This window comes from Oncorhynchus gorbuscha, linkage group LG06, assembly GCF_021184085.1.
Source record: "Oncorhynchus gorbuscha isolate QuinsamMale2020 ecotype Even-year linkage group LG06, OgorEven_v1.0, whole genome shotgun sequence".
Lineage (NCBI taxonomy): Eukaryota > Metazoa > Chordata > Actinopteri > Salmoniformes > Salmonidae > Oncorhynchus > Oncorhynchus gorbuscha.
The window spans coordinates 83,755,317-83,780,713 of NC_060178.1; the positions used below are offsets into that span (position 1 = coordinate 83,755,317).

Here is a 25,397-nt window from a genome sequence, read left to right on the forward strand (position 1 = left end):
GACCCAGTGAGCAGTAGCCTGGCTCAGTCAGTCATGTCCATGGCTTTCTCCCACAGCCAGCACTCTCAGATCAGCACTGACACCCTGTCCTCCATGTCTGGTTCCTACCTTGCCGGACCGGAGGGAGAGGTGGAGGGGGGAGACACAGAGGGGGAGAAGATCCAGGACGCACACATGGAGAGCCGGGGACCCTCACAGCACGACGGGGAGGTGAGAAACATGAGGGGGAACAGGGGGATGAGAGAGGAGAGAGTGGGGTACTCCTAGAAAAATGGCTTGTTGTGATATAGAGAATACCCTGCCTCTCTCTTTCTCTCTGTCTCTCACTCTCTCAATTCAATTCAATGGGGATGTATTGGCATTGGAAACGTACAGTGCCTTCGGAAATATTCAGACCCCTTGACTTTTACCACATTTTGTTACGTCACAGCCTTATTCTAAAAATGATTAAATAAATGTTTTTCCCCAGCAATCGACACACAATACCCTATAATGACGAAGTGAAAACAGGTTTAGACATTTTTGCAAATGTATTAAAAATAAAAAACAGAACGACCTTATTTACATAAGTATTCCAACCCTTTGCTATGAGACATGAAATTGAGTTCAGATGCTTCCTGTTTCCATTGCTCATCCTTGAGATGTTTCTACAACTTGATTGGAGTCCACCTGTGTTAAATTAAATTGATTGGACATTATTTGGAAAGGCACACTCCTGTCTATATAAGGTCCCAGAGTTGACAGTGTATGTCAGAGCAAAAACTAAACCATAAGGTTGAAGGAATTGTCCGTAGAGCTCCGAGACAAGATTGTGTCGAGGCAAAGATCTACGGAAGGGTACCAAAACATTTCTGCAGCATTGAAAGTCCCCAAGAACACAGTAGCCTCCATCATTCTTAAATTGAAGAAGTTTAGAATCACGAGACTCTTCCTAGAGCTGGCTGCACAACCTTGGTCAGGGAGGGGACCAAAAAACCCAATGGTCACTCTGACAGAGCTCTAGATTTCCTCTGTGGAGATGGGAGAACGTTCCAGAAAGACAACCATCTCTGCAGCACCACCAATCAGGCCTTTATGGTAGAGTGGCCAGACGGAAGCCACTCCTCATTAAAAGGCACATTATAGCCCGCTTGGAGTTTTCAAAAAGGTACCTAAAAACTCTTGGACCATGAAAAAGAAGATTCTCTGGTCTGATGAAACTAAGATTGAACTCTTTGGCCTGAATGCCAAGTGTCACGTCTGGAGGAAACCTGGCACCATCCCTACAGTGAAGCATGGTGGTGGCAGCATCATGCTGTGGGGATGTTTTTCAGCGTCAGGAACTGGGAGACTAAGCGTGATCGAGGCAAAGATGAACGGTGCAAAGTACAGAGAGATCCTTGATGAAAACCTGCTCCAGAGCTCTCAGGACCTCAGACTGTGGCAAAGATTCACCTTCAAACAGAAAAACGACCCTAAGCACACAGCCAAGACAAAGCAGGAGTAGCTTCGGGACAAGTCTCTGAATGTCCTTGTGTGGCCCAGCCAGAGCCCGGACTTGAACCCAATCGAGCATCTCTGGAGAGACCTGAAAATAGCTGTGCAGCAACACTCCCTATCCAACCTGACAGAGCTTGAGAGGATCTGCGGAGAAGAATGGGAGAAACTCCCCAAATACAGGTGTGCCAAGCTTGTAGCGTCATAACCCAGAATACTTAAGGCTATAATCACTGCCAAAGGTGCTTCAACAATGTACTGAGTAAAGAGTGAATACTTATGTAAATGTGATATTCCATTTTTTTCCAATAAATTCTCAAACAAATCTATAAACCTGTTTTCTTTGTCATTATTGGATATGTGTAGATTGATGAGGGGGAAAAAAGATTAATACTGTAATGACCTGACTAGATCATAAATGAACAATTGTCCAGACAGAGGCTTGAGTTTGCGAATTGACGGTTTATTAAACCAACTTTACACAGGCTACTGTTTGGGCCGTAGCACACGCCAAATAGATGACAGATAACCCACAAGCCAATCGTGACCTTCTCTTGTGAAGCCCAGACGTAAGAGAGAGAGAACAAAGGCTGAACCTGGTCTTAACTTCCAATGCTCCACCCCCCTGCCCAACCCCCCTCCACGCCACTCCGCCAACCACCAGGATGCCCGGCATCAGAACATTCCAGGCATTCCCGTGATTGGCAGATAGCAGGTTGATTGACATGTCGGACCCCGCGAACACCGGGTACTGGTCAGTACAACACAACCATCTCCTAGCCTAACACATAACACACAGCTGTCTGTGCGGGTCACTACAATACATTTTAGAATAAGCCTGTAACATTACAAAATGTGGAAAAAGTCAAGGGGTCTGTTTGAACGCACTGTATGTTTACATCGCCAAAGCAAGTGAAATAAACAATACACAAAAGTGAGAAGAAACACATTTAAACATAAACAAAAAAATATTCAAAATTTACAGTAAACATTGCACTCAAAAAGGTTTCAAAAAGATAAAGACATTTCAAGTGTTATATTTATCAGCCATGTACAGTGTTTTAGCAATGTGCAAATAGTTGTAGTACGAATAGTGGGGGAAGATAAATAAACAGATAAATATTGGTTGTATTTAGAATGTTTGTGCTCCACTGGTTGCCCTTTTGTCATGGCAACGGGCCACAAATCTTGCTGCTGTGATGGCACATTGTGGTATTTCACCTAATAAGTATGGCAGTTTATCAATGTTGGATTTGTTTTCAAATTCTTTGTGGGTCTGTGTGATATGTGGTCATACATTTGGCAGGAGGTTAGGAAGTGTAGCTCAGTTTCCTTTTGTGGACAGTGGGCACTTCAGAACCAGGCCTGACTATGGCGACCTCTCTCAATAGCAAGGCTCTGCTCACTGGGTCTGTACATAGTCAATAATTTTCAGTCTCAGTGTGTACTGTGTACTCTCTGTTTAGGGCCAGATAGCATTCTAATTTGCTCTGTTATTTGGTTGATTCTTTCCAGTGTGTCAAATAGTAATCTTTTTGCTTTCTCATAATTTGGTTGAGGTCTAATTGTGTTGCTGGCCTGGGGCTCTGTGGGTTCTGTTTGTGTGTGTGAATAGAGCCCCAGAACCAGCTGGCTGAGGGGAATTCTCTAGGTAGATGAGAACTTCTCATCTGTAGATGAGGGCTTTGATGTGGAATGTGTGGGTATCGCTTCCTTTTAGGTGATCGTGGAATTTAACAGCTCTTTTCCAGATTTTGATAACTGTAGTCCTAATTCTGCTCTGAATGCATTGTTTGGGGTTTTGCGTTGTACACAAAGTATATTTTTTCAGAAGTCTGCATGCAGTGTCAATTGGGTGTTTGTCCCATTTTGTGAATTCTTGGTTGGCGAGTGGACCCCAGACCTCACAACCATAAAGGGCAATGGATTCTATAACTGATTGAAGTATTTTTGGGCCAGATTCTAATTGAGATGTCGAGTTTATGTCATAGAGGGCCCATCTTGCCTTGTCTCTTAGATCATTCACAACCTTGTAGAAGTTACCTGTGTTATTGATGTCTAGGCTGAGGTAGGTATTATTCTTTGTGTGCGCTAGGGCAACCATGTCTAGATAGAATTTGTATTTGTTGTCCTGGCACCTGTCTTACTGAGATTCACTGTCAGGGCCCAAGTCTGACAGAATTTGTGCAGAAGATCTACAGTGCAGTGAAAAAGTATTTGACTCCTTTCTGATTTTCTCTACTTTTGCATATTTTTGATACTGAATGTTATCAGATCTTCAACTGAAACCCATGATTAGATAAAGGGAAACTGAGTTTACATTTAACAAACAAAAAATGGATACTTATTTTATTTATTTCATAAACAAAATTATGCAACACCCAATGCCCCTGTGTGTGAAAGTAATTGCCCCCTTACACTCAATAACTGGTTGTGCCATCTTTAGCTGCAATGACTGCAACCAAATACTTCCTGTAGTTGTTGATCCGTCTCTCACGTCGCTGTGGAGGAATTTTGGCCCACTCATGCATGCAGAACTGCTTTAAGTCAGCGACAGTTGTGGGTTTTCAAGCATGAACTGTTTGTTTGAAGTCCTGTCACATCTCAATTGGGATTAGGTCTGGACTTTGACTAGGCCATTCCAAAACTTCTAATTTGTTTCTTTTTATCAATTTTCATTGATAAATGAAATAAATGCAGATTTTAGTGTGTTTCGGATCATTGTCTTGCTGCTTGACCCAGCTGTGCTTCAGCTTCAGCTCACAGACGGATGGCCTGACATTCTCCTGTAGAAGGCACACATGTTAATTGAAATGCATTCCAGGTGACTACCTCATGAAGCTGGTTGAGAGAATGCCAAGAGTGTGCAGAGCTGTCATCAAGGCAAAGGGTGGCTACTTTGAAGAATCTCAAATATACTTTTTCACAGGACTGTAGGTGCTGCTGTAGGCCTTCTTTGGTTGGGGACGGAAGCACCAGATCATCAGCAAACAGTAGACATTTGATTTCCGAGTCCCGTAGGGTGAGGCTGGGTGCTGCAGAATGTTCTAGAGCCCACACCAATTCATTGATATAAATGTTGAAGAGGGTGGGCTCAAGCTGCATCCCTGGCTCACCTCATGACCCTGAGGAAAGAAATCTGTGTGTTTATTGCCAATTTTAACACACACTTGTTGTTTGTGTACATTGATTATATAATGACATATTATTTTCCTCCAACACCAGTTTCCATCAATTTGTACATCAGACTCTCATGCCAAATTGAGTCAAAACTAATTTAAGAAAAAAACAAAATTAGAAAAATGTGCTTTTGTTTTGTTTATTTGTAAGGATTTTCAGGGTGTATACGTGGTCTGTCGTACGGTATTTTGGTAAGAAGCCAATTTGACATTGTCTCTGGACATTGTTTTCACTGATATTGATGATACTGTAGAAGATTTTGCTGTTGACGCAGATTTCACGGTAATCATTGGGGTCAAATTTGTCTTCACTTGGTTGTGGATTGGTTCCAAATATTGTGAAGATGCCAGAGCTGAGGATAATATTGAGTTTAAGAATAGCCCATTTGAATTCAGGGGTCTGTATATTTTATCATTTAGATCAGTATACCATCAATATACAGGCCTTTTTGGGTTGGAAGGTTTGTATTTAGTCCTGTAGCTTATCCAATGTAATTGGAGAATCCAATGAGTTCTGGAAGTACTTTTTAATAACTGATTCATAAATTATCATATATACATTTCTGTTCTTGGTTCTTTGTTATATGGCCAAAAAGGTTGGAGAAGTATTTTATCCATACATCTTTATCCATAGGTAGCTCTTCGTTTTGTTGTTTGTGTTCCAATTTTCTCAGAAGGGATTTGATTCTATGGGTTCCTCCTTCACATTGAGCTTTCTGACATGCTGTTCCTTATTTTTTCTTAGTGCATTTCTGTACTGTTTTAGTGTTTCCTGATAGTGAATGAACTACCCATAGAGCCAAAAGAACATAACTTCTCAGTCGCTCAGAAGAGCAGGATTCAGAGTTACATATATCGTATTGTACCTAAACTATAGGAATGGCTATAGATTTTTTTTTAAATATATCAAATATACAATACAATACAACACAACATGAATCTGTCTCTCTCCTTCTCACAGGGAAATGATGTCACAGAGGAACACTGCCTGTCCCCTTTCCACAAGCAGGGTAAATAGGACCTCTCATTGACCTCTCACCTCTGACCCCTCTCTCTGCTTTACCCTCCTCACTATCTGGCCATGCTGGAAAGGACAGAAGTATGTGGCAGTCTAAGCACTAATACAATGTTACCCACTAATCCTAACTTAAAGCCTCACCCTAACTAACTCCTTGCCTAAGCCCTACATTGGGGAACAAATATCACCTGAACACTGCACTGTAAACTCCAATGTGCTGCTATCACAAAATGTACATGCAAAAACACAGATATTAAAAACAATTCCAAAAAATATACCTGCTGTAGAGCATGCTGGGAAAAAGTTAATTTGTTATTATACTTCTCAGTTAGTTTTGAGTCAGTACCACATATACATTTAAGTAGTAATTACCTTTCATTGACTTTGAATTCAAATTACTATAAATATTTAAGTAAAAAATGCCTCGGGGTTTACTCGCTCATCATTTCTTACAATATTTCCACTTTTGTCCTTTCTAACATGGCCTTTTAGTGACAGACTACCCTGTTACAGCACCCTATCCTGTAAACTACCATATAAAGCTCATTATTAGTGAGGTGGCAGGGTGTTTTAAGGGGTGCCATGCTAGATTCTCTCTATTGTAAATGATCATGTGGGCTAAAATACTGGTCACACTTTATTTGGCTAGTCCGGAATTTCCGTCTGTAGATGCTCGAACAATGGTCATACTATCAACAAACTACCTGTTGATAAGCAACTGCTTGCTAAGCTTACGGTTAGGGTTAGAGTTAGAGCTAGAGTTAGAGTTAGAGCTAGGGTTAGAGTTAAGAGTTAAGGTTAGAGCTAGGGTTAGGGTTAGAGCTAGGGTTAGGGTTAGAGTTAGGGTTAGGGTTAGGGTTAGAGCTAGGGTTAGGGTTAGAGTTAGGGTTAGAGCTAGGGTTAGAGCTAGGGTTAGAGTTAGGGTTAAGGTTAGAGCTAGGGTTAGGGTTAGAGCTAGGGTTAGGGTTAGAGTTAGGGTTAGAGCTAGGGTTAGAGTTTGGGTTAAGGTTAGAGCTTGGGTTAGAGCTAGGGTTGGGGTTAGAGCTAGGGTTAGGGTTAAGGTTAGAGCATCTACATATGGACTATCCGAAAAAGTGTTACAACACTGACCATCGGTGAAACCATCACTAATCATCCGTTTGCACATATGCATTTGGTTTAGTGTGTGTGTGTGTGTGTGTGTGTGTGTGTGTGTGTGTGTGTGTGTGTGTGTGTGTGTGTGTGTGTGTGTGTGTGTGTGTGTGTGTGTGTGTGTGTGTGTGTGTGTGTGTGTGTGTGTGTGTGTGTGTGTGTGTGTGTGTGTGTGTGTGTCGTTGGTTTGCCAATGCTTGTGTATGTTTGCCTGCTGTGCTCCGCATTGCACTGCTTAGATTCCACAATCTGATATGCAATTGTGTTTACAGTATATTTGTGTGTGTGTGTCTCTCCCTCTCTTTTTTGTGTGTATATGTTTGGAGTCATAGCTTCCCCATCTCTCCTTCTCCTCTGCTTTTCCTTCTCTATTCCACTATTCAAAAGTCAGATACATTGGGATTGAATCTCTAACCCTGCCTCTGAGTGTCCTCAGAGTTTGAGTGTGTATGAATGTGCGTGTGCGTGAACTCAGAGTTTGTGTGTGTGTGAATGTGTGTGTTTGTTTGTCCAGAGTTAGAGTGTGTGTCAGTGTGTGTGTGTGTTATTTATGAATGTGTGTTTAAATACTATGTCTGCATGTTTGTGTGTCTTTTGTGTATGTTTGTTTGTGACATTATCTTAATCACCATGCATCTTCTTAATATGTATTTTTCTCCAGTCCAGTTGTAGTGGATGTGTGCATGTGTGGAGTGGTGAACAATAAACAAACAATGAATAAATGAGTTAATAAGGAAACCAAAGGAATCCTGTCTCTCTATATGTTCATGTGCATGTGACGTATGTTTGCACGCTTGTGTCACTGCTTCTCTGTGTGCATCCTCTGAGCCTGAGCCACATGCTAACCATCATCACATGATCTCACCCATGCCCTCTTTTACACACACACACACACACACACACACACACACACACACACACACACACACACACACACACACACACACACACACACACACACACACACACACACACATACACACACACACACACACACACACACACACACACACACACAACAACACAAGCAGAGTCATCGAAAAGCTACTGACCCCCATTTACACCCCCCTCTCCCTCCCCCTTGCTGTGCCTGGCTACTGTTGTTTGACATTTGCCCCCGCTTGCAGGTGGGCGGAGCAGGTGTCCAGAGTTGGCCAATAACAATCACGCCCTCTGTGACACACCCTTTTTTGGGGGGCTGGACAATGAGCAGGTTCCCGACAGCCGATTCGCCGGTGAGTGGCAAACTACTGAACATGGACCAATCAAAGCTGAGACTGGGCATGGGGTGGGGTAGAGAGGGGGGATGTCAGTGAAAGGAAATAAGAAGGGAGCGAGGGATCATGGAGAGGAGAAACAGTGGAACAGAAGTCAGGGTAGAGAGACAATGGAGAGGGTGGAGCGAGAGGGAGACAGTTTTTAGTCAAAACTGAGGTTCCTATGTTTCTAGCAAAGATTTTAATTACTATAAATGGAGAAAGTGAAGAGGGGAGATATTCGGATTATATACCCCATAAAATGTCAGTCTACTAGAGTTGTTTCATCTCAAATGGCTCAGGAAATAGATTCAGTGACATTGAAGGAAGAAAATATTGACCCAAAGTAAATGAGGCTGTAATTGGTGATCTATCCATACCAAACACAAGACAGTGTATATTTCTCAGCAGTTAGAACAGGAGACTTCTTTCTTCTCATCATCCCCCCATCCTTCACTGCCGTGGTTGTTGTTCGTTCTTGTTGTTTTTCTCAGTAGTAGGTAGTTATGCATTCTCTTGCCTCCTCTCCTCCCAGAAAAAAGCTCCTGTGTGTGACAAAGTGTGTGTGTCTTCACATTTGTGTGTGAGAGCGTGTATGTGAGAGCATGTGTGTGTGTGAGAGCGTGGGTGTGTGGTTGTTCTCTATGCTCCATCCCAGAGTTCCAAGTTCATGTTCAGTGTCTGCCAGCTCTGAGCCGCTTTGCTTATCGTCTGCGACTCATCCCTCCATCTCTCCTTCTCCTTTGCTTCTCCCTCGCTTGCCTGATGTCCTCTCTCTGCTGTGCTGAAGCAAGTTACAGTGAGGGAAGGGGAGTGAAAGGCTTTTTTCTCTATGCAAAGAGCAAGAGAAACCCCAGTGCAGTCTGTCAAGATCCAGGTGCTGGTTTGGGCAAGAACAACTAGTATCCAAAAACAGGTGTAAAAACTGACCTTTGGCTTTGTTTCTCTAAGTCTGTAGCACTCTAACATGGGTGCTGTTTCTGTGGCCACCAACTCTCAAACGACTAGTCCCTGTTTTCCGGCCTTTTTATCAAAAAGCTCAGGCCGCAGAGTGAACGCAGAGATTTAGAGGTCTGGCTACTTGAGAGCATTCCCTATTTTAACGGATGTCTGTTCTTTCAATGAAGAGACCACGTCGTTAACTCTCAAAAATGTGTCTTAAAAGGAAGTCAATCTTTAAGGACTCTGCCTAAATTTAAAAATATTATAATAATTGCAGACAAAGCCTTAGCTCCTCCCATTCCTGTAACTCCCAACGTATTTCCCCCACTTCCCCCTCACCTCGCTCCCCCTACTGTGGTTGTTGTCAGATGAATTCTCTGTGCCGTAAATGTGTTCTATTCTCTCTCTTTGTTTCTCTCTATTCCATCATTTCATATTTTCTGTCTCCTCTTCGATGCCCCTCCTCTCTATCTCTCTTTCGGATGGACAGATGTGGACTCATGCCCTGTGCACATTGAGGAATAGGTATGGCTATAGCTGTGGCTAGCTGATAGGTTAGAGATTGTTCACTAAACTTCGCACTTTTAGAAAAACTGAAAGCGCGAAGCACAGCATTTAATCATGGCAAGTAGGCAATCAAACAAGCAAAGCGTCAGCATAGAGACAAAGTAGAGTCACAATTCAATGGCTCAAACACGAGACGTATGTGGAAGGGCCTACAGATCACGGATTACAAAAAGAAAACCAGCCCCATCGCGGACATCAACGTCTTGCTCCCAGACAAATTAAACTTCTTTGCCTGTTTTGAGGACAATAAAGTGCCACCGATATGGCCGCTACCAAAGACTGTGGGCTCTCCTCTGATGTGAGTAAAACATTTAAACGTGTTAACCCTCGCAAGGCTGCCAGCCCAGATGGCATCCCTAGCCGCGTCCTCAGAGCATGCGCAGACCAGCTGTCTGGTGTGTTTACGGACATATTCAATCAATCCCTAACCCAGTCTGTTGTCCCAACATTTTTTAAGATGGCTACCATTGTTCCTGTTCCCAAGAAAGCAAAGGTAACTGAACTAAATGACTATCGCCAGGTAGCACTCACTTCTGTCATCATGAAGTGCTTTGAGAGACTATTCAAGGATCATATCACCTCCACCATACCTGACACCCTAGACCCACTCCAATTTGCTTACCGTCCAAATAGGTCCACAGACGATGCAATCTTCATCACACTGCCCTATACCATCTGGACAAGAGGAGTACCTATGTAAGAATGCTGTTCATTGACTACAGCTCAGCATTCAACTGGGAATTCAACTGGATGCCACTGGGTCCTGGACTACTTGCCGCCCCCAGGTGGTGAAGGTAGGAAACAACATCTCCATCCCTCTGATCCTCAACACTGGGGCCTCACAAGGATGCGTTCTCAGCCCTTTCCTGTACTCCCTGTTCACCCATGACTGCATGGTCATGCACGCCTCCAACTTAATCATCATGTTTGCAGACAACACTACAGTGGTAGGCTTGATTACCAACATCGACGAGACAGCCTACAGGGAGGAGGTGAGGGCTTTCGGAGTGTGGTGTCAGGATAATAACCTCTCACTCAACGTCAACAAAACAAAGGAGATGCACTACCTGTTATTAACCACTAGTAGCTGCATGATGTAGAGCAGTGACCTATCACCTTGGTCCTGGAGAGTCAAATGGCGTGTAGAGTTTATATTAGTTTCAGTCCAGCACTCAATCACCCATTTTGACTAATCCTCAAGGACACCTTGATTAGTTCAATCAGGTGCAGTCAGTGTTGGGCTGGTACAAAACCCTGCATCTAGCTACCGCAGCTCTCCTGTTTTTCAGGGACGAATCCAACTTCAGAAACACGTCTAGTAAAAGTGTTTTGTGCACATTTCTGAAGTTGGGATTGGTCCCTTATTGAATGTGCATCCAGCCCAGCAGGCCTCACTTTAACCCGCCAATCTCTATGACCAGTTACATGCTGACCAGACTGCTCACGTCACGTGCGTTGCAAAATAATTGTGCACATACAGTGGCAAGAAAAAGTATGTGAATCCTTAGATCTGATCTTCATCTAAGTCACAACAATAGACAAAACAGTGTGCTTAAACTAATAACACAGAAATTATTTATTGAGTACATAATTTAAACATGAACAGTGTAGGTGAACCCCTTGGCTAATGACTTCTCCAAAAGCTAATTGGAGTCAGGAGTCAGCTAACTTGGATTCCAATCAATGAGACAAGATTGGAGATGTTGGTTAGAGCTGCCTTACCCTATAAAAAACACTCACAAATTCTGAGTTTGCTATTCACAAGAAGCATTGCCTGATGTGAACCATGCCTCGAACAAACGAGATCTCAGAAGACCTAAGATTAAGAATGGTTGACTTGCATAAAGCTGGAAAGGGTTACAAAAGTATCTCTAAAAGCTTTGATGTTCATCAGTCCACGGTAAGACAAATTGTCTGTAAATTGAGAAAGTTCAGTACTGTTGCTACTCTCCCTAGGAGTGGCCATCCTGTGAAGATGACTGCAAGATCACAGTGCAGAATGCTCAATGAGGTTTAAGAAGAATCCTAGAGTGTCAGCTAAAGACTTACAGAAATCTCTGGAACATGCTAACATCTCTGTTGACGAGTCTACGATACGTAAAACACTAAACAAGAATGGTGTTTATGGGAGGACACCACGGAAGAAGCCACTGCTGACCAAAACCCATTGCTGCATGTCTGAAGTTTGCAAAAGTGCAACTGGATGTTCCAGCACTACTGGCAAAATATTATGTGAACAGATGAAACTACAGTTGAGTTGATTGGAAGGAACACACAACACTATGTGTGGAGGAAAAAGGCACAGCACACCAACATCAAAACCTCATCCCAACTGTAAAGTATGGTGGAGGGAGCATCAGTGTTTGGGGTTGCTTTGCTGCCTCAGGGCCTGGACAGCTTGCTATCATCGACGGAAAAATGTATTCCCAATTTATCAAGACATTTTGCAGGAAAATGTTAGGCTATCTGACCGCCAATTGAAGCTCAACAGAAGTTGTGTGATGCAACAGGATAATGACCCAAAAACACAGAAGTAGATCAACAACAGAATGGATTCAACAGAAGAAAATATACCTTCTGGAGAGGCCCAGTCAGAGTCCTGACCTCAACCTGATTGAGATGCTGTGGCATGACCTCGAGAGAGCAGTTCACACAAGTCATCACAAGAATATTGCTGAACTGAAACAGTTTTGTATAGAGGAATGGGCCAAAATTCCTTCTGACCGTTGTGCAGGTCTGATCCGCAACTACAGAAAACATTTGGTTGAGGTTATTGCTGCCAAAGGAGGGTCAACCAGTTATTGAATCAAAGGCGTCACATACTTTTTCCACCCTGCACTTTGAATGTTAACACGGTGTTCAATAAAGACATGACAATGTATAATTGTTTGTGTGTTATTAGTTTAAGCAGGATGTTTGTCTATTGTTGTGACCTCGATAAATTTTGATCTGATCTTCATGACCAATTTATGCAGAAACCCAGGTATTTATAAAGGGTTCACATACTTTTTCTTGCCACTCTACATGTTATTCAATCATTGCAATCATCAGTCTGCTTAGCCAGGCGCTAAAATGGTTCTATTTGTGACACTTGATGCACTGCAAGTCCCGCCTCCCCTATCTCATCATTGGTTTGTATATATACCCACGTGGGTGATTGAAAGATGAACTGAGGTCCCCACTCCAGTCCAGTTGGTTGTGGTAATACACCTTAAAGTTGGTTGCCAACCGCCATATAAAGTCCAAACAAAAAGAAGAAACCTAAGGAGTAGAGATTACTCGGAACAAACTCGGTTTACCCTTTTATCTGTGGATTAAAACCGCGGAATAGAGGACCTTGTGCTTTTCAGGTAAAATAACAACCCAATGTTTATATCCCAGGACAAATTAGCTTGCAATAGCAAGCTAGTTAGCTAAATTGACATAAATGTTTAAGGATTTTTTGACATTAATATAGTTAATTAATATAGTTCAGAGTTTGTTTTGATATTTCAACCTGTGTGTCCTGATCACGTCTGGTGTGGGTGGACAAAATTAACATGCACTCGATGGCGGGCGCGCACGGGCAAGCGGTCTGGTCAGCATGTTAGACTGGCCAGCCACAGACTTTAGACTACCATTATCGCCCACTAGGTGGAGAGAGACCAGCGAGCAGTCCTCAACACAAGGGCCTTGCATGTTGTTTTTATTTTACATCCTTTATTTTCTCTCTCTCTCTCTCTCTCTCTCTCTCTCTCTCTCTCTCTCTCTCTCTCTCTCTCTCTCTCTCTCTCTCTCAGGTCTGATGTATCTGGGAGGATATAGGCCAGTGTTGGAGCCCCTCTCCCACCACGCCTCCACCAGTAATATCAACCTGGAGGAGCAGAGGGTGGAGACAATGGACAGTCAGAGTCCCAAACACATACCTCCCACACTACGCCGCTGACCACACACACACACGCGTCCAATTTCGACCTCAGTGCTATAACAGCACACACTGATATGTTATTCATTTTAGGCAACCTCATGATTGCGCAGTAGACCTTCCTTACTGCATCTCCTCACCTGATTAACCAACTCCCATGTCCCTCATCCATCCTGAGGCAGTGTCCTCACTCAACCATCCCACACTTCTCTTCACTCTGGACTAAAGAGGAGGAGCGTTTATCTCAGTTGCTAATTCTAAAAGGGATGTTTTGAAGACGAGGATTTAACCAATCCACAGTCCAAGAAGGAGACTGGTAGAGTTAGACCACTCCCTCCCTCAATGTGTCATAATGTCTGTCTTGTGTCATGAGTTGGTCTTTTGAGATGCCTCCCCTTGCCTCTAACAACCAACCAGTCAGGGGTCAGTGTACTCCGGTCCATGAACCAGAAATCTCTGGCCGTGGTTTTGCATGCAGCGCTCTGATGTCTCCAAGCAGCACTACTGTACTCAGCAGTGTTCTGTCCTCCCACAACTACCTGGTCTGAATGGGATTATCCTTGTTAGCTAAGAAACTGGACAGGCTGTATGTGGTGGTGAATGGAGGATTTGATCCAAAATGGAGGACTTGATTTGCTCCAAAATGGTGGTAGATACTGAACTGTAAAGGAGACGGGAGAATGTACGATGCCGATGGAGTATGTGTAACTCAGAGGGGAATGTAATGTTTTGTTTTGGGATTATTAACTATAGATGAATGACCTCTGAACTACCCCATGTACCCGTTGCACACCTTTCCCAACACGTACACCACCCTACAAAAACACATGTGCTGTTTTATAGACAAACCTGAACCTTTTTCTCCTCATTTTGTGAAAACCTTTATTTTGTTTAATTGATGTTGTTTTTAGGGTAAAGCTCTCCTGATAATTTTGTCACATGTTCTTGTGTTTTATTTGTTTAAACAAAAATGTGTTGTTTATTATGTGGATGATTATACAGTACCAGTCAACATTTTGACACACCTACTCATTCAAGGATGTTTCTTTATTTTTGCTATTTTCTACATTTTAGAATAATAGTAAACAACTATGAAATAACACATGGAATCATGTCGTAAAAAAACTGTTAAACAAATCTAAATATAGTTTAGATTTTAGATTCTTTTAGATTCTTTAGATTTTAGATTCTTAAACAAATCTAAATATAGTTTAGATTTTAGATTCTTCAAAGTAGCCACCCTTTGCCTTGACAGCTTTGCACACTCTTAGGTATTTTCTTAAAACAGCATTGTTGGTTTAGGGCTTGTAAGTAAGCATTTCACTGTAAGGTCTACTACACCTGTTGTATTCGACGCCTTTGACAAATAAAATTAGATTTGATCTCAATTGGGTTGAGGTCAGGTCATCTGATGCAGCACTCCATCACTCTCCTTCTTGGTCAAATAACCCTTACACTGCCTGGAGGTGTGTTGGGTCATTGTCCTGTTGAAAAACAAATGAGGAATCCCACTAAGCACAAAAAGGATGGGATGGCGTATTGCTGCAGAATGCTGTGATAGTCATGCTGGTTAAGTGTGCCTTCTAAATAAATCACAGACAGTGTCACCAGCAAAGCACCCCCACACCTCCTCCTCCATGCTTCACAGTGGGAACCACACATGCGAGAACATCCGTTCACCTACTCTGTGTCTCACAAAGACACGGCGGTTGGAACCAAAAATCTCAAATATTAATATCAGACCAACCAACAGATTTCCACTGGTCTAATGTCCATTGCTCATGTTTCTTGGCCCAAGCAAGTTTCTTCTTCTTATTGGAGTCTTTTAGTAGTGGTTTCCTTTCAGCAATTCAACCATGAAGGCCTGATTCACGCAGTCTCCTCTGAACAGTTGATGTTGAGATGTGTCTGTTACTTAAACTCTGAAGCTTTTATTTGGGCCGCTATTTCTGAGGCTGGTAGCTCTAATAAACATATCCTCTCCAGCAGAGGTAACTCTGGGGCTTCCTTTCCTGTGGCGGTTCTCATGAAAGACAGTCTCATCATAGCGATTGATGATTTTTGCGACTGCACTTGAAGAAACGTTCATAGTTCTTGAAATGTTCCGCATTGACTGACCTTCATGTCTTAAAGTAATGATGAACTGTTGTTTCTCTTTGCTTATTTGAGCTGTTCCTGCCATAAAATGGACATGGTATTTTACCAAATAGTGCCATCTTCTGTATACCACCCCTACCTTGTCACAACACAACTGATTGGCTCAAACACATTAAGATGGGAAGAAATTCCACAAATGAACTTTTAACAAGGCACACCTGTTAATTGAAATACATTCCAGGTGACTACCTCATGAAGCTGGTTGAGAGAATGCCAAGAGTGTGCAAAGCTGTCATGAAGGCAAAGGGTGGCTACTTTGAAGAATCTCAAATATAAAACATATGATATTTGATTTGTTTAACACTTTATTGGTTACTACATGATTCCATATGTGTTATTTCATAGTTTTGAATGAGTAGAGTGTCCAAACTTTTGACTGGTACTGTATGTGAAATGATTAATTGTTTTGAAGTGCAACAATGAATGCACTTCTAGCTGTTACCTAGGCAACATACTTTGCGGTGCATGAAGCGATTGTAGAGTAAAACATGAAAGTCTAGGTCAGTCTCAACACCCATGTAGAGTACCCACAGTGGTACACACCTCTGACCTTTCTGTATTGTCATTATGGGACGATCTCAATTGTATACTCCTTGCATCTTCTCTCTTCTCTCCTTGTCTTCTCAAAACCCATTGGAGGAGGTCAGAGTGGAGGGACCTCTGGCTTTCTCATCCAATGGGTTTTGAGAAGGAAATGAGGAGAGAGTGTGTGAGGAGTATACAATTGAGACCTTCCCATTGTCTCCAAATGACACCCTATTCCCTATATTGTGCATTACTTTGACCCGAGCCCAATTCTCCATATTGTGCACTACATTTGACCAGAGCCCAATTCCCCTTTAAGTAAAGGTAGTACGCTATATGGGGAATAGGGTGGCATTTGAGATGCCAAGATTGTAAATAAGACACACTATAGCTGCCCTCTTCCTTATCCCCAACTACAAGCTGGCAACAGCTCTCAGTTAGCTAGTGTTTACACACTGTCAGCTCAAACACCCCTACCTGTATCCCTCTCATCTACGGTATATGGACCGTGGTTCACTTTTGTAGACCAGAGAAAGCATGGGATGCTTCCAAAATGTAACCCTATTCCCTATATAGTGCTCTCGATTGATTTGTGAAGGGAGCAATGTCTCATGCATTGAGATTGTGGATGAGCTTGGTCAGGGTTCTAGAATAGAACAGAAAAGCCATGCTTACATTCCAGAATGGAGATTTATATGGTGGCAACTAGAGGTTGACAGATTAATCTGAATGGCCGATTAAGTGTTCATAACAATCGGAAATCGGTATTTTTGGATATATTTTTTTACACCTTTATTTATTAACTGGGCAAGTCAGTTAAGAACACATTCTTATTTTCAATGATGGCCTAGGAACAGTGGGTTAACTGCCTTGTTCAGGGCCAGAATGTCAGGTTTTTACCTTGTCAGCTCAGAGATTCAATCTTGCAACCTTACGGTTAACTAGTCCAAGGTTCTAACCACCTGCCTCACGAGGAGTCTGCCTGTTACACAAAATCAAATCGATTTATATAGCCCTTCGTACATCAGCTGATATCTCAAAGTGCTGTACAGAAACCCAACCTAAAACCCCAAACAGCAAGCAATGCAGGTGAAGAAGCACGGTGGCTAGGAAAAACTCCCTAGAAAGGCCAAAACCTAGGAAGAAACCTAGAGAGGAAATAGGCTATGAGGGGTGGCCAGTCCTCTTCTGGCTGTGCCAGGTGGAGATTATAACAGAACATGGCCAAGATGTTCAAATGTTCATAAATTACCAGCACGGTCAAATAATAATAATCACAGTAGTTGTCGAGGGTGCAGCAAGTCAGCACCTCAGGAGTAAATGTCAGTTGGCTTTTCATAGCCGATCATTAAGAGCATCTCTACCACTCCTGCTGTCTCTAGAGAGTTGATAACAGCAGGTCTGGGACAGGTAGCGCGTCCGGTTAACAGGTCAGGAATCCATTGCCGCAGGCAGAACAGTTGAAACTGGAGCAGCAGCATGGCCAGGTGCACTGGGGACAGCAAGGAATCATCATGCCAGGTAGTCCTGAGGCATGGTCCTCCGAGAGAGAGAAAGAGAGAATTAGAGAGAGCATACTTAAATTCACACAGGACACCGGATAAGACAGGAGAAGTACTCCAGATATAACAAACTGACCCTAGCCCCGTGACACATACTGCAGCATAAATACTGGAGGCTGAGACAGGAGGGGTCAGGAGACACTGTGGCCCCATCCGATGATACCCCCGGACAGGGCCAAACAGGAAGGATATAACCCCACCCACTTTGCCAAAGCACAGCCCCCACACCACTAGAGGGATATCTTCAACCACCAACTTACCATCCTGAGACAAGGCCGAGTATAGCCCACAGAGATCTCCACCACGGCACAACGCAAGGAGGGGGGGGGTGCAACCCAGACAGGAAGATCACAAGATCACACATCTCAACCCACTCAAGTGACGCACCCCTCCTAGGGGCGGCATGAAAGAGCACCAGTAAGCCAGTGACTCAGCCCCTTTAATAGGTTTAGAGGTAGAGAATCCCAGTAGAATGAGGGGAACCGGTCAGGCAGAGACAGCAAGGGTGGTTCGTTGCTCCAGAGCCTTTCCGTTCACCTTCACTTTCCTGGGCCAGACTACACTCAATCATATAACCCACTGAAGAGATGAGTCTTCAGTAAAGACTTAAAGGTTGAGACAGAGTCTGCGTCTCACACTTGGGTAGGCAGACCATTCCATAAAAATGGAGCTCTATAGGAGAAAGCCCTGCCTCCAGCTGTTTGCTTAGAAATTCTAGGGACAATTAGGAGGCCTGCGTCTTGTGACCGTAGCGTACGTGTAGGTATGTACGGCAGGACCAAATCAGAGAGATAGGTAGGAGCAAGCCCATGTAATACTTTGTAGGTTAGCAGTAAAACCTTGAAATCAGCCCTTGCCTTAACAGGAAGCCAGTGTAGGGAGGCTAGCACTGGAGTAATATGATCAATTTTTTTGGTTCTAGTCAGGATTCTAGCAGCCGTATTTAGCACTAACTGAAGTTTATTTAGTGCTTTATCCAGGTAGCCGGAGAGTAGAGCATTGCAGTAGTCTAACCTTGTAATGGTTTTCTTCCGTTGAAGGAGAGGATCAAAGCGCAGCGTGGTAAGTGTCAAATCAAATCATCAAAATCAAATCAAATCCAAATCAGATTTGAAGTGTCCAAGGTATTTATTTAAACACATAAACTGAACACTCCATACAAAAACAATAAATGTAACGTGAATAACCAAAACCGAAAACAGTACCATGTGGTGTAAAACACAGACACGGAAACAATCACCCATAAAAACACAGTGAAACCCAGGCTACCTAAGTATGATTCTCAATCAGAGACAACTAACGACACCTGCCTCTGATTGAGAACCATACTAGGCCAAACACAGAAAAACAACCTAAACACACAAAACATAGAATGCCCACCCAGCTCACATCCTGACCAACACTAAAACAAGAAAAACACAAAAGAACTATGGTCAGAACGTGACAAACCTAGAAGTAACAAAATCATGGATACATTTTTCTGCATAATTTTTGGACAGAAAGTTTCTGATTTTTGCAATGTTACGTAGATGGAAAAAAGCTGTCCTTGAAACAGTCTTGATATGTTCGTCAAAAGAGAGATCAGGGTCCAGAGTAACGCCGATGTCCTTTAGTTTTATTTGAGACGACTGTACAACCATTAAGATTAATTGTCAGATTCAACAGAAGATCTCTTTGTTTCTTGTGACCTAGAACAAGCATCTCTGTTTTGTCCGAGTTTAAAAGTAGAAGGTTTGCAGCCATCCACTTCCTTATGTCTGAAACACAGGCTTCAAACGAGGGCGATTTTGGGGCTTCACCATGTTTCATTGAAATGTACAGCTGTGTGTCATCCGCATAGCAGTGAAAGTTAACATTATGTTTTTGAATGACATCCCCAAGAGGTAAAATATATTGTGAAAGCAATAGTGGTCCTAAAACAGAACCTTGAGGAACACCGAAATTTACAGTTGATTTGTCAGAGGACAAACCATTCACAGAGGCAAACTGATATCTTTCAGACAGATAAGATCTAAACCAGGCCAGAACTTGTCCGTGTAGACCAATTTGGGTTTCCAATCTCTCCAAAAGAATGTGTTGATCGATGGTATCAAAAGCAGCACTAAGGTCTAGGAGCACGAGGACAGATGCAGAGCCTCGGTCTGATGCCATTAAAAGGTAATTTACCACCTTCACAAGTGCAGTCTCAGTGCTATGATGGGGTCTAAAACCAGACTGAAGCAGGCGCAACAGCCTTTTCTAAAAATGTTGAGAGGAATGGAAGATTCGTTATAGGCCGATAGTTTATTATATTTTCTGGGTCAAGGTTTTGCTTTTTCAAGAGAGGCTTTATTACTGCCACTTTTATTGAGTTTGGTACACATCCAGTGGATAGAGAGCGGTTTATTATGTTCAACATAGGAGGGCCAAGCGCAGGTCTTTCAGTAGTTTAGTTGGAATAGGGTCCAGTATGCAGCTTGAAGGTTTAGAGGCCATGATTATTTTCATCATTGTGTCAAGAGATATAGTACTAAAACACTTGAGTGTCTCTCTTGATCCTAGATCCTGGCAGAGTTGTGAAGACTCAGGACAACTGAGCTTTGAAGGAATACGCAGATTTAAAAAGGAGTCTGTAATTTGCTTTCTAATAATCATGATCTTTTCCTCAAAGAAGTTCATGAATTTATTACTGCTGAAGTGAAAGCCATCCTCACTTGGGGAATACTGCTTTTTAGTTAGCTTTGCGACAGTATCAAAAATCAATTTCGGATTGTTCTTATTTTCCTCAATTAAGTTGGAAAAATAGGATGATTGAGCAGCAGTGAGGGCTCTTCGATACTGTACGGTACTGTCTTTCCAAGCTAGTCGTAAAGACTTCCAGTTTGGTGTGGCGCCATTTCCGTTCCAATTTTCTGGAAGCTTGCTTCAGAGCTCGGGTATTTTCTGTATACCATGGAGCTAGTTTCTTATGAGAAATGTTTTTAGTTTTTAGGGGTGCAACTGCATCTAGGGTATTGCGCAAGGTTAAATTGAGTTCCTCAGTTAGGTGGTTAACTGATTTTTGTCCTCTGATGTTCTTGGGTAGGCAGAGGGAGTCTGGAAGGGCATCAAGGAATCTTTGTGTTATCTGTGAATTTATAGCACGACTTTTGAAGCTCCTTGGTTGGGGTCTGAGCAGATTATTTGTTGCAATTGCAAACGTAATAAAATGGTGGTCCGATAGTCCAGGATTATGAGGACAAAACAGTAAGATCCACAACATTTCTTCCATGGGACAAAACTAGGTCCAGAGTATGACTGTGACAGTGAGTAGGTCCAGAGACATGTTGGACAAAACCCACTGAGTCGATGATGGCTCCGAAAGCCTTTTGGAGTGGGTCTGTGGGCTTTTCCATGTGAATATTAAAGTCACCAAAAATTAGAATATTATCTGCTATGACAACAAGGTCCGATAGGAATTCAGGGAACTCAATGAGGAACGCTGTATATGACCCAGGAGGCCTGTAAACAGTAGCTATAAAAAGTGATTGAGTAGGCTGCATAGATTTCATGACTAGAAGCTCAAAAGACGAAAACATCTTTTTTTTTGTAAATTGAATTTTGCTATTGTAAATGTTAGCAATACCTCCGCCTTTGCAGGATGCACGGGGGATATGGTCTCTAGTGTAACCAGGAGGTGAGGCCTCAATTAACACAGTAAATTCATCAGGCTTAAGCCATGTTTCAGTCAGGCCAATCACATCAAGATTATGATAAGTGATTAGTTCATTGACTATAACTGCCTTTGAAGTAAGGGATCTAAAATTAAGTAGCCCTATTTTGAGATGTGAGGTATCACGATCTCTTTCAATAATGGCAGGAATGGAGGTCTTTATCCTAGTGAGATTGCTAAAGCGAACAAATGCAATAAGAGGCCAAGGTAAATTGCTAGCTAGCATTAAACTTATCTTGTAAAAAACAATCAATCAATCAATCATAATCACTAGTTATAACTACACATGGTTGATGATATTACTAGTTTCTAGCGTGTCCTGTGTTGCATATAATCGATGCGGTGCTCATTCGCGAAAAAAGACTGTCCTTGCTCCAATGTGTACCTAACCATAGACATCAATGCCTTTCTTAAAATCAATACACAGAAGTATATATTTTTAGACCTGCATATTTAACTAAAAGAAATCCAGGTTAGCAGGCAATATTAACCAGGTGAAATTGTGTCACTTCTCTTGCGTTCATGGCACGCAGAGTCAGTGTATATGCAACAGTTTGGCCCGCCTGGCTCATTGCGAACTAATTTGCCAGAATTTTACATAATTATAACATAACATTGAATGTTGGGCAATGTAACAGGAATAATTAGACTTAGGGATGCCATCCGTTAGATAAAATACGGAACGGTTCCATATTTCACTGAAAGAATAAACGTCTTGTTTTCGAAATGATAGTTTACGGAATCTACCATATTAATGACCTAAAGCTCGTATTTCTGTGTGTTATGTTATGATTAAGTCTATGATTTGATAGAGCAGTCTGACTGAGCGATGGTAAGTAGCAGAGACTTGGAGTAGTTATTCCCCTTGCTCTGCATGGGTAACGCTGCTTCGAGGGTGGCTGTTGTCAATGTGTTCCTGGTTCGAGCCCAGGTAGGGGCGAGGATAGGGATGGAAGATATACTATTACACTGGCAATACTAAAGTGCCTATAAGAACATCCAATAGTCAAAGGTATATGAAATACAAATTGCATGGAGAGAAATAGTCCTATAATTCCTATAATAATTACAACCTAAAACTTCTTACCTTGGAATATTGAAGTCTCATGTTAGTAGGAACCACCAGCTTTCATATGTTCTCATATTCTGAGCAAGGAACTTAAACGTTAGCTTTCTTACATGGCACAAATTGCACATTACAAATACATTCTTTTTTTCAATTTAAAGTTTTATTAAGTTTTCTTGTTTTTCAATCAACCAACAAAACACATTCCACATTCTCAGATGTGACAGGCTTAAAAAAATAAAAATAAAAAGGTCCAAAAATATTATAATAATAATACATTTGAAAAAAAATACAATTAAAATGAAAGATTAAGAAAAATAATGTGTTTTTACTTTACTTTATCTATTTATTTTCCTTTGTGCATATACATATATATATACATACATACACATACACACATATATATACATACATACACACATACACACACACACACACACACACACACACACACACACACACACACACACACACACACACACACACACACACACACACACACACACACACACACACACACACACACACACACACACACACACACACACACACACATACATACATACATACATACATACATACATACATACATACATACATACATACATACATACATACATACATACATACATACATACATACATACATACATACATACATACATACATACATACATACATACATACATACATACATACATACATACATACATACATACATACATACATACATACATACATACATACATACATACATACATACATACATACATACATACATACATACATACATACATACATACATACATACATACATACATACATACATACATACATGCATACATACATACAGTGCCTTGCGAAAGTATTCGGCCCCCTTGAACTTAGCAACCTTTTGCCACATTTCAGGCTTCAAACAAAGATATAAAACTGTATTTTTTTGTGAAGAATCAACAACAAGTGGGACACTATCATGAAGTGGAACGACATTTATTGGATATTTCAAACTTTTTTTAACAAATCAAAAACTGAAAAATTGGGCGTGCAAAAGTATTCAGCCCCTTTACTTTCAGTGCAGCAAACTCTCTCCAGAAGTTCAGTGAGGATCTCTGAATGATCCAATGTTGACCTAAATGACTAATGATGATGAATACAATCCACCTGTGTGTAATCAAGTCTCCGTATAAATGCACCTGCACTGTGATAGTCTCAGAGGTCCATTAAAAGCGCAGAGAGCATCATGAAGAACAAGGAACACACCAGGCAGGTCCGAGATACTGTTGTGAAGAAGTTTAAAGCCGGATTTGGATACAAAAACATTTCCCAAGCTTTAAACTTCCCAAGGAGCACTGTGCAAGCGATAATATTGAAATGGAAGGAGTATCAGACCACTGCAAATCTACCAAGACCTGGCCGTCCCTCTAAACTTTCAGCTCATACAAGGAGAAGACTGATCAGAGATGCAGCCAAGAGGCCCATGATCACTCTGGATGAACTGCAGAGATCTACAGCTGAGGTTGGAGACTCTGTCCATAGGACAACAATCAGTCGTATATTGCACAAATCTGGCCTTTATGGAAGAGTGGCAAGAAGAAAGCCATTTCTTAAAGATATCCATAAAAAGTGGCGTTTAAGGTTTGCCACAAGCCACCTGGGAGACACACCAAATATGTGGAAGAAGGTGCTCTGGTCAGATGAAACCAAAATTGAACTTTTTGGCAACAATGCAAAACGTTATGTTTGGCGTAAAAGCAACACAGCTCATCACCCTAAACACACCATCCCCACTGTCAAACATGATGGTGGCAGCATCATGGTTTGGGCCTGCTTTTCTTAAGCAGGGACAGGGAAGATGGTTAAAATTGATGGGAAGATGGATGGAGCCAAATACAGGACCATTCTGGAAGAAAACCTGACGGAGTCTGCAAAAGACCTGAGACTGGGACGGAGATTTGTCTTCCAACAAGACAATGATCCAAAACATAAAGCAAAATCTACAATGGAATGGTCCAAAAATAAACATATCCAGGTGTTAGAATGGCCAAGTCAAAGTCCAGACCTGAATCCAACCGAGAATCTGTAGAAAGAACTGAAAACTGCTGTTCACAAATGCTCTCCATCTAACCTCACTGAGCTCAAGCTGTTTTGCAAGGAGGAATGGGAAAAAATTTCAGTCTCTCGATGTGCAAAACTGATAGAGACATACCCCAAGCGACTTACAGCTGTAATCGCAGCAAAGGGTGGCGCTACAAAGTATTAACTTAAGGGGGCTGAATAATTTTGCACGCCCAATTTTTCAGTTTTTGATTTGTTAAAAAAGTTTGAAATATCCAATAAATGTTGTTCCACTTCATGATTGTGGCCTGAAATGTGACAAAAGGTTGCAAAGTTCAAGGGGGCCGAATACTTTCGCAAGGCACTGTACATACATACATACATACATACATACATACATACATACATACATACATACATACATACATACATACATACATACATACATACATACATACATACATACATACATACATACATACATACATACATACATACATACATACATACATACATACATACATACATACATACATACAGAAAGACAACATTAAAATAAAAACACAAAAAACAACAACATATATAACACTTGCAGCAGCACTATCGAGGTTCTTATTAGCTATTTCTAGCCTTTGCTGAGACATCGAGCCAATAATTTGTTTTTAGGTTTTACAGCACCTTACACAACATGTATCTGCACATTTCCCTAGTCACCCCGTTCACTCTGTCCAGTTTGAAATACAGTTGATTAGTGGAGACCAGAGTCTATCAAACTTGGGCTGTCTCTTGTGGAGGTCATAAGTGAGCTTTTCAAGAGGAAGAAAGTCAACAATCTGGTCAATCCACATTTTAAATGTAGGAGGGGTATT

At 41.8% G+C, this 25,397-nt stretch overlaps 1 protein-coding gene across 1 annotated transcript in view; it reads left to right on the forward strand.

Moving 5' to 3' along the window:
* Positions 1-14,401, forward strand: part of rnf157 (ring finger protein 157) — a 36,580-nt gene extending 22,179 nt beyond the window's left edge. Inside the window, 4 exon segments of the mRNA XM_046351970.1 lie at positions 2-210; positions 5,617-5,665; positions 7,932-8,039; positions 13,349-14,401. Coding sequence (XP_046207926.1) covers positions 2-210; positions 5,617-5,665; positions 7,932-8,039; positions 13,349-13,494 — 512 coding nt within the window. The 3' untranslated portion in view covers positions 13,495-14,401.
* The last annotated feature ends 10,996 nt before the right edge of the window (positions 14,402-25,397 follow it).